This window comes from Tyto alba, unplaced genomic scaffold (genome assembly GCF_018691265.1).
Source record: "Tyto alba isolate M040663 unplaced genomic scaffold, T.alba_DEE_v4.0 Super-Scaffold_16, whole genome shotgun sequence".
NCBI lineage: Eukaryota > Metazoa > Chordata > Aves > Strigiformes > Tytonidae > Tyto > Tyto alba.
The window spans coordinates 23,493,282-23,503,654 of NW_024881278.1; the positions used below are offsets into that span (position 1 = coordinate 23,493,282).

General features: G+C 39.5%; 1 protein-coding gene across 2 annotated transcripts in view; it reads right to left on the reverse strand.

Moving 5' to 3' along the window:
* The window catches only part of LRPPRC (leucine rich pentatricopeptide repeat containing), a 92,981-nt gene extending 82,835 nt beyond the window's left edge, over positions 1-10,146 (reverse strand). The window contains exon 1 of one of the 2 annotated variants that reach the window (XM_032989458.2): positions 10,019-10,146. In XM_032989458.2, the coding sequence (XP_032845349.2) occupies positions 10,019-10,104 (86 nt within the window). In that variant the 5' untranslated portion in view covers positions 10,105-10,146. The remainder of the gene's footprint in view (positions 1-10,018) is intronic. The other variant, XM_042789694.1, reaches the window with a different exon arrangement.
* Between the last annotated feature and the right edge of the window lie 227 nt (positions 10,147-10,373).

Consider the following 10,373-nt stretch of genomic DNA (forward strand, 5'->3'; position numbering starts at 1 on the left):
TTACAGCTTCTCACAAAAGCTCTCACATACTTTAGAAAAATCACTCCAAGAACAGACCCTGACATCTCTTTCAGAACACAGCAAATCAAGGCAGCAAATCATATCTTTATTTTCAATTTAAATACATAAGAACTAATCCAGAGGCCAGTGGTTTAGACAACAATGGCTTAAATAACAACGGGATCATTCCCCATTCTGCTGAATTAACATTAATGAGCATGAAGCAGCCATCCCGTGATATAAATCAAACATCAACACTGCATTTAACTATTGATTTTCTCAAAATAAAGTATGACAACAAGAAGAAATATAATGAGAAAGTATTCTTACTTCTAGCCAAACAGTACGAGTTTGCCTTTTTTAAAAAGAAAAAATAGGAACAAGCTGATGTACATAAAAATAAGAAAACAGTAAAAATAGTATTTGTGCCATAGCAGGATTGTGAACAGCCTGTGCAGTTAAAATTAACATTACATACAAGCATTTTCAGAAGTGCATTCTTGATTGTCCTGACAACTGTGTGAAGTAAACCAGACTATCTTCCTCTAAAATCCTATACAAAGGAAGCAATGTATGCTGGATGGCAAAAAGAAGATTCAGCAACTTGTGAAATTGCTGTCCCTCATCTCTAACTCTCTAGACAGCTCTTCAAATAAATTTCTGCAAGGTCTTTAGACTAGTTTTAAAAAACAAACAAACAAACAAAAAACCAACAAACAAACAAACAAAAAACCAACAAACAAACAAACAAAAAACCACACAACTAGTTGCTCTTCTCCTTGCTGTTACAGGTGCTCTAGGAGTCCTATGCAGTAATGGTGGCACTTTTTATTGATGCAGTCTTGTTGTAACCACCAAATGAGATGTCTACAATTTAGATAAACTCTTTAGTAACACAAATAGCAATATGCAACTATGAGCTAGCCACTAGATCGCTGTAAGAATGAAACTGTAATGGTTGCAAGTTCTTGATCAATATTTTTCTTAAAGATATAGATTAAAAAATTATATCATCCACTCTTATATACCCATTAAGAAAAGCTACTTGAAAGCTTTTCTAAGTACTTCAGGTTGGAAAAAAATGTTTTGGAAGCAAGCAGCAAAACAGGAGTTACTGCCTTTTTAACACAGAAATTCACACTTTGATTTCCATTAATCATCAAAGCACAAGTGGACTAAACACCTGTGCTTCAGATTAGAATTGAAATGTCTTTTTCTATAAAAATCTGTTCATTTTACAGTATTTTGCAAGTTATTGAATTAGATCTTATGCCACACAGCACACCTGTAATCATAAACTAATTGATATCTATGCTTCTTAGCTTAAGTGCTGCAGTGTTTTAACCAAGCCATCTTTGTAAGATTCTCCACATACCAAGTCACAAACATTTTAAGGCACTTGCATAGCTCCATCACATTAAGTATGAAGAGAAAAATGTGTGTGTATGCTCAACAAATGCTAGTTAACAGTATGAGAGGACTCTAAGCTTCTTAAACATTTGTTACTAAACTCTCCCTGCTTAGCATGTAGCATAAAGCTGTTGAAAACTTAAGTTTACAGTATTACACTATATGAACTGCTACAGTTACACACTGTATACATTCTTACATGAAATGTGATTTTTATACACTAACTGAACCTTCTGAAAGATTAGCAGAATTGGGCATTTTTATTATCAAATATGGTACTGGTGTTGCCATTAATTTATACATTTTAAGGAATGTCAACATGGAAGTCCAAGCTTCAGTTTTAGACACACAGAGGAAAACAGTATGAATATAAAACAGCCTGAGAAACTCAAATTTCCACTGGCATCCACCTAAATTACCATTATAAATCTGAAATAAAGTGCCTAGCATAAGGCACTGAGGTGTACCTTATCATCTGTAGGCTTTCAGCATTTGAATAAATTACACTTTTAGCATGACTTAAGGCACTGTGTAATGCTAAGCCAATCTCATAGTAAGAATTTATTAAAAGTAACTGCGGCTGCAGAAGCTGGATGAAGCTTCAGGCACATACTGTCTTGAATTTGGTTCTTAGCGCTACAAATCAACTAAGAACACAAAACTTAGGAGAAAAAAAAAAAAAAAAAAAGGTTAAGAGCTCACTATTCTAAAAGATGAAAGATAGAGCAGACCAGAAAGACAGCTTCCAAAAAAGAAAAAAAGGGCAAACTTAACAAATTAAGGGACACTGTATCAGGTTTGATTTCAGACAATCAAGTGAAGGACAGAAGAATGCCATACATGACTAATGGCACAATCTCCCCAGAAAAAGCAGCTAACAAAATTAAGCAGTTAACCATGCATCAGGAATCTTTGACCACCTTGTGCAATTCTTTAATTTTCAAAAGTTGAGAAAGAACACACAATAAAAAAAAAGGAAAGATAAAAATCAAGAGGGCCATGTTACCCATTTCAGTCAGGATGTCACATAAAGAGGCTGCAAGAAAGGCTTCTAAACACAAGATGATTTTTTTTTTTTAAATATAGATCATATATTGTTTATCTTTAAAAAATGTTAATTGCAAGCATACTATGTAGATTTTAACCATTTTACCATGACTAAATTTTAACAAGGTGATGGGGGTGTAGGTGAGAATAGGAAGGAATGAGCTAACTAATTTCAGGAAGCATTAAGGTGTATTATATTTAAGACACACTAATGGAGTTTACTCATTCATTAGCCCTTTGGAATTATCTTCAAAAAGTCATTGAAGTTTTGGGAAAAAACAGAAGTATAATCAATAAAAAATAAAGATTGATGTGCAGGCTTCTGGCACCATGTTACCTGACAATCTCATAAGCAAAACAAAGAGATGTAATGTACTTTTAGTTACAAAAATATGGGTGTAGTTATTTATAAATATTAATAATAAATTTTATATTTGTATATATATAATTAAAATGTGCTGATCAGGGTTTGTTGCAAAATTGGGAATATATTTTGTGGGACTCTAAAATATACTATGACCTGACCAACTGGGACAGGACTGGTACGACCCACGTCCATTCAATAATTTCAATTTGGATGACAGAGGAGTTAATGAATTTACAAGATTTGTAGACAACACCATAATGGTTGCAAACTATTCAGAGAGACTCAAACTTCAAAGTCATCCTGATTACCCGATGAAATGGTCTGACACCAACAAAAAGGAAATTTGATACAGACCAAAGAAAGTTGTGCATTTTAGACAAAAAACGTGCAGAAACTTAAGATGATGTACAATTAGCTAGAGAACAGTACAACCAAAAAAGCACTGAAAGTAAGCCACTGCTAAATATGAAACATCACGCAGCAAAAAAGAAAACTTTACATCTTCAACTCCTAAGAAAAGCAACATAGATAATATACAGAGAATTATTCTGCTTGTCATGGTGTGTTTACTCACAAAAAAATAGGTTTAAAAGACTTATTTATCCCATCCCACTCTCCAAACAGAGAAGCAACTGTACCAAATCCATCAGGCATCACGCTGGTAATATTAATCGTTGCAATATTAACTGTAATTAAATTTTAGAACAGGATATTTTGACAGTCAAGTTTTCTCATGTGGAAGCTTATAAAATAAGATTAGAGGGGAAAAAAAAAAATCTACCATACATGACCTTAGCATTGCTAATCCTACCTTAGTGTTAGATGTTAGATTACATAACCTGACGATGTAACCATATATTTTCCATTCTTTAATTAACTTTGTTCAGAAATAAATGCTGTGCTAAACAGCAAAGTGTGTGATACATCTCCAAGGACTGCAATGCATGCCAAGTATTAACTGTTAAATGGTATTTTAAGATTTTCTCCATGTGAAACATTATACCTGCAGGCCCACGAAGCTACACAATAAACTTCAAATCTGGATTAGCAGCCTGATCCTTCCCCAACATGTGTAATTTCTCTTTACTATGTTTCAAAACTGCGTTTCTTTGTATCTACCCAGAGAAGCTCAAAAGATACATTAAGTCCTATAAAGTGATCTCTCTCTCCTACTCCCACAGTCACAAACTTAGAAGTAGCTTTCCAGTATTTGAGCCTTTACATCGTTTTCAGCTTTGTGTCTACAACGGTGAGGATGAAAAATATAGACCTTGCCTACATCAGAGAAATTAACCAATTACATGTTTGTAATCCCAACACAGAACCACTCACCATTTAGCAGGAACTTTTCATCTCCAATTTAGCTTACAATGTCTGGAAAGCAGATCAAGCTAAACTCGTAAAAAACACACGCTGAGGTGAAGTATGCATGGGGAAATGTGTACTAAGTTAACTAGTAAAATATTTCTATGTTTGCTAGAGTTCATAAGAATCCCAGTACCGCACTTACATGTACTTAGGCATTTTCCATATTTCTAGAGCAGACCTAGAATCTAGATGTAGGCGGTGCCTCTGATTTCCTAGAGGGACACATTTTACTCAGGCCGGTGTGCAAGAAGTGTCCCATCTTTCTCAAGAAGTAGATGGTTCCAATGATGTCCCTGGCACCAGCAGGAAGTTTACTTTCTGTAAAATTTGACCAATTCCAAACAGCCAAAAAGGATTAAAGAGCTACTATACGGATATTTGCCTCCCTATATCAGGGCCGCACTATGGCAGTTGCTAGACTTTTTCTAAATAAAGTACTTAATATTTTGTTAAGTTCTTTCTAAACTAAACACGCTAAAGGTGCAAGAAATAGTTTCCAAAATACAGCTGTGCTCAAAGCAGAATAATAGTAAACTTCAAAGAGTTAAAAAGACATTACTGTACATAAAAGCACTACAGACTTAACTAAATATAAGACTAAATACACCACCTGAAATCCCAGCATGATTGATGACTGCTAAACAGTATCTCCCACAACTTACTATGGTCACACACAAAAAAAAAGCCACAACGTTCAGGTCACTGTATCCCTGTTTCAATGAGATACAGTGGGATCCTATAAAAACAGAGAAAAATTTAAGTTTTTTCCTGTAGACTGAGAATACCTAAGCTTATTGCCTAAGTGATTTGCAAGAACCAAAGCAGAAAAACCTTGCTTTGTTGTACTTCTTCGGAAGCCTCTAGACATTTCGTGTCCATTGGTAAAACACATACAACAACTACGACAACAGTGCAGCTTGTGAAAATTTACAACAGAACATTGCTTCAATATTAGCAAAACCAAATCTACTGAATGCCTCCTCTGCATTTAAAGCCCATTAATTCTATCATTTTGCTAATGTAAGGTAATTAAGCGTTCAGTTCTAGATTTTCATCCACTGGTGATGGATTGCTGAGTATGACTGTGAACAGCCAAAAGCAACTTGTTTGAAGCTAATTAAAAGAAAAAAATGCCATGCATTAAAACAGGAATCATTTGTGTTTTTACCTTATGGCTTATCCAAAGTTCAGATCAAATCCCTCAGATCTAAACAAGGATTCTTTAAAAAGATATTCTCCTTCCCATCTCACTAACATGCTTCCATCTTGTACAAACACACCACAATGTACCAAAAGTCAACAGTCTTTACAAAAACAACTTGAAAAGCATTGCACTGGGTGCCCTCTTGGCAACTTCCTCAGCAGTCACTCCCCGGAACAGAATAAAAAGCACAATTTGCTGTCTGGGGAGATGCTCTTTTCTCTGCAATCACAAAAACTGATACATAAACCTACTGGAGAGAATCTCAAACTAAAGAAATGACAGCAAGGCCAAAGATGCCTTGAGAGACTTGCTTATAGAGATTTCACTTGATTTTCCTGCTCAACTATCTGTTTACGATCTACAACTTAAAAGTCTAATTGTTGTCCTTTTCTCTGAGGACAGGTAGGGTATTGACATCAGGATGAGTACTCTAGCACTCTTACATCTAAAAGTGCTGTTCAGCAATACAGCTGAATCAATCTAATATCATACCGAGTTTCTTCTTCTCCTTTTGTCAATCGTCCCACCCTTCTAGAGTTCATCAGATCTTCACCTGATCGAATAAAACGTGTCCATCTGTCAGAAAAATTTTACCTTGCATTCTAACTAACAAAATCAGATGAGTAATAGGTCCAAGAAGTACTCTGATTTAGAGCAGGATAAGCTGGCCAGGAGGGTGGTCAGTGTGGGAAGAACGGAGCCAATATCCTTCCTCCCAACACTCACTTTCCCACAGCAGCAGGGTGTAATATTAACTAAAGTACATAGAATGGAGTACCAAAAAGATATTCTGATGTCAGCATTCTCAACAGTCAGTTACTAGCACCTACTTTAAGCATCTTTTCCCTTAGTGAAGCTTCTATGAACAAAGTTCCAGTAAATAACCCGTACCACATAAATTGGCACAGTGCAAAAGTGTGCTGTGGTAGATCTGAAGTTTGTTGTATTGGCCTGTCATAGCTTATTTCTCTTGTTATAACTGAGAGTTGATGACATACAGCTCAGTGTATTTCACATTTCGTACTAGAGGCAGACAAGTGAAACAGTAAATTTGCCTTAGATCTAGTTTGCTATGAAATGCTTCTCAGCCATCCTATGCAACTGGATATCCACCTACTGTCCTAAAGTATTTTCAGAAGTTTAAATTAAACCAACACAAAATTAAATGGGAAACACTCCCACAGTATACTGCATTGGCTCCACTACAGTGCAGCAACACACAACAGCACAACAGGAACCATCGGTCACTGCAGGGAAACCACCTTAATCTTGCATATCCACCCTGTCCAACTGTGCTCAAAGTCATCCCTCCACCATAAGTGCACTTCAAGTACTGACACAGAATTTGAAGTGTTCTTTGCATGAAGCACGCTTCTCTGTCCAGTGCACATCATACTGACTCCGAGCAGAAAAGCAACATGCTCTGTGAATCCGTAATAAAATTGCACAGGCATAACAAACAGTCCAACCACCATGTGTGTACTCTACATTTCAGCAGTAGGGGTTTCCCAGAAAAATCGGAGCAATACGATGCTTTGATAAAAACCTCTGCTTGAATGTGAATGGTTGCAGTTTCATATCTCTAAAAAATTTAACAGATTTGCAACTCTTCTGAAACCACTACTGTAATGAAAGTGTCATATCTGCCTCTGAACTGACTTTAAAGCAACTGTATCAAACACATATAAACATACTGCCATTTTCCCTGTTCTCTTGTGAAATGCTGGGTTATTCCTTGTTATTTATTTACTCTTAAAACTGTGGGGTTTTTTACCCACTATTACAATTAGAACTTCATCAGTGGTCTCTGGAATTGACTGCAGCTAACTGCATTTCACTCTCAAAATACCATCTCAAGATCTGAACAGCGAGTACATCTAAACGATGTCCATGTGCCATTCTAGTTCTTCAAAAGAGGTCCATTTCCAGAAGCTAAAGCTTAGGTAGAAAAACAAACAAACAAACAATTAATAGTTACTTAAGGTAAAAACTTGAATGAGATTATATGCTTATATATGCAATTTCAGTTCATAAATGTTACTAGAGCATCATCTAGGACCACAAATGGTCCTAAATCATCGCTTGTGCACTAGGATGCCTAAGCCCACATATTGAAGTGACAGCAAGACAAAGATTTTAGGTGAAAAATTATCTTAGGAACTAAATTACTGGACAGAAAGAATGCATAAATTTAGGTGTGCTACTTAGTCTTACTCCAATATAATCCACAGTTTAGACTAACATCTAAAAGCTATGAAACAAATACCACTGCCATTTCCTACATGTTCACCAAGCACCTTTCTCACTGCTGACTAAACCTAGCCTGAGAATTGAAGGGTTTTTAGCATGACCACTGAACTATGCCACATATGACCCCGTTTATACCTGAAGATACAGAAGAGTGTAGTTTGGTGTAAGACAAAAAAGTATCGGTGGGGAGTGCACAGAGAACCAATCAAAAAAACAGAACCTTGCTGTTGGAGCCAAACCTGTCATTGCACACAGCACTTTTCAAGTTCTTTCCAGAAATGCAGTTCTAGAAAAAAAAAAGCCTTGTTTGTCCTTCATCAAGTCATATGTGAAGTTCTGTGAACAACACGACTTGCAGCAAACTAATTTAGGAAATTAAGCTTCCAGTTGAGGGAAAAAAAATATTGACTGAATGACCACAATGTAGAAAAGTTTATTCGTGATTTGCCACTAACTGGGTAGTTCTGTTGCCAACCATTCAGCAGATGTCTTCACAGTTCCTGGTCCTTCCTGCACAAGTCTACTCCATCCTTCACATCAACTTTAGCATTTAATGATCTGTTACACTTCAATCACTAAAACCAGCATAAAACTATATACTTTTTTAGGTAAGATTTCTGCCAAGTTACTGAATAAAATCAGCTCATAATAGGTTTGATAAGCACTAAAGCTGGTGCAGGCAGGAAAAACCATCTTATTCTGATGGTGAGACTAACCTCTAGGAGCAATCTATTGCTGACTCTCATCTGTTCCCATCCCTTCTCCCGAACCAGCTCTGGAACTCACCAAGTTCTCTGCTGAACATATTAATCTATCTAGAATGGCAGAAAACTGTTTTGGTTTTCTATTAGGCATTGTTACATTCACTTAAGAGGGACCACCAGAGCTACGAGGCTCAAGCCCCTTCCCACCCACCTGCACTGGATCCTCACTAGGTTTTGCAAACACTGGAAAAAATACAACAAGCATTCATATTCTTCGAGGAAACACATCTAAACTTCTATTTAGCCAGGCATTTATACTTACAAATTACTTATAATTATTTTAATTAATTTTATACAAATTTTTAGTTAACAACTGTAATCATAACAAATGAAAATTATAATCGTTTATAACATCTCAACCCATTCCCAACTCCCTAAAACTTGGAAATTGGACATGGTGGAAACCAAAAATCTAACACCATCAAGGCTCAGAAGTCATCAACAAACTTTTCTCTCATTCACAAGCAGTTTGAGAACTTGCTGACAATAAACTAACCCTTAATATTTAAAAAGTTTGCATGTAGTTGTAATACCATACTCACTACATGAAATACTAAAAATCAATAACAAACTCTTTAACATAGTTCTCATCTGGACAAGGTGCTTCCTCCTTAGGACAAACAATTAAGAAAAAAATTATGGAAGCAATTTGCTTGCCTGTATAACAGAATGCTAACATTGCTCTCATGATTCATTTAGAAAAAAGTACAGGCAAAAAAACCCCTAAAATATCATGTTTGCTGGAAACATGAATTCTGACACATTTTGTCATGCATTCAGGGCTGAGCCTTTTGCATTTCTACATCGAAGAGGTAAGTGGTCAAGACAAAAAACATACCAAATGTGGAGAAGCAATGCACCACCACTGGAACAAAAGCTTGGCTCTCACAAAACTAGGGGTTTCTTGTTTTTGTTTTGTTTTGGTTTTTTTTTTAACTTAAAAGAAAAAAAAAAAAAAAGTACTCGTTAAGGAGGTGTTGTGCCTCTAAACTTCCTGCAGGGCACCAACCGCCTATCAGTGGTCCAAACAGCGACTGGGATGCAGACAGGTGCAGTGAGTTTTCCACCCTACCCGCGTGAGGGAAGAACGGGAAGCACAGAAAAGGAATTAAGATACTCCTCCTGGGAACAGACACCGCGGAGCCTGAGGGGCAGGGGGAAGAAGCCCAGATTCCAACTGCGCGGAGAATCACAGCTGATCCCCGCCGGGTCTCTCCCCGACTCCGCACCGCCTGCCCTGCGACAGCGGGATGCTCCGGAGAACCGTACCCCTTGCCCCTCACGGAGAGGGGAGCGCTCGGCTTTCGCCAAGAGCCCAACGAGACACCGCCGTGGAAGCGCCTGCCCGCCCTCGCCACCCCCGCCAGAGGGAACCGCGGCTCCCCGCGGCCTCTGCCCCCGAGCGAACCCTGCCGCGCACAGGGGCGGCAGGCCGCCGGGCTGCAGGGCTCTCGCCATCAGCCCCGGGGGGCGGCGCAGCCAGGGCCAAGGGCCGCGGCCCCGCCAGCAGTGCCCTTGGGCAGCGAGGGCGCCGCCGCCGCCGCCGCCCCCTCCGCCGGCCCCGCCGCAGTGGCGGGCAGCGGGCAGCCCCGGGGCGCAGGGTCTCACCTGGCGGGGGCGGGCGAGGGGCGGCGGGGCAGGAGGCGCGGGCACAGCGCCCGCAGGCGCCCGGCGCAGTTCAGCAGGGCGGCCATGATCGCCGGACGCGGGGGAACACGTGAGCCGGGCGCCGCGCCGCTGCGCACGCGCGGCGGGGGGAAGGCGGGGTGGAGCGCCCCGCGTCCTTCGGCCCGCGTGACGGGAGGAACCATTTCTCCCCCCCAGCGGGGGGAGGGGGGGGAGTGGTTGGCCACATGCTTGCAATGATCCCGCTCAAGGTACTGGCGTGCTTTCAATTCCTCCCCCCGCGCCACTGGTGGGAAGTTCCGCGCCAGGTCGGCGGCGCGGCCCGAGCTCCCGGGTT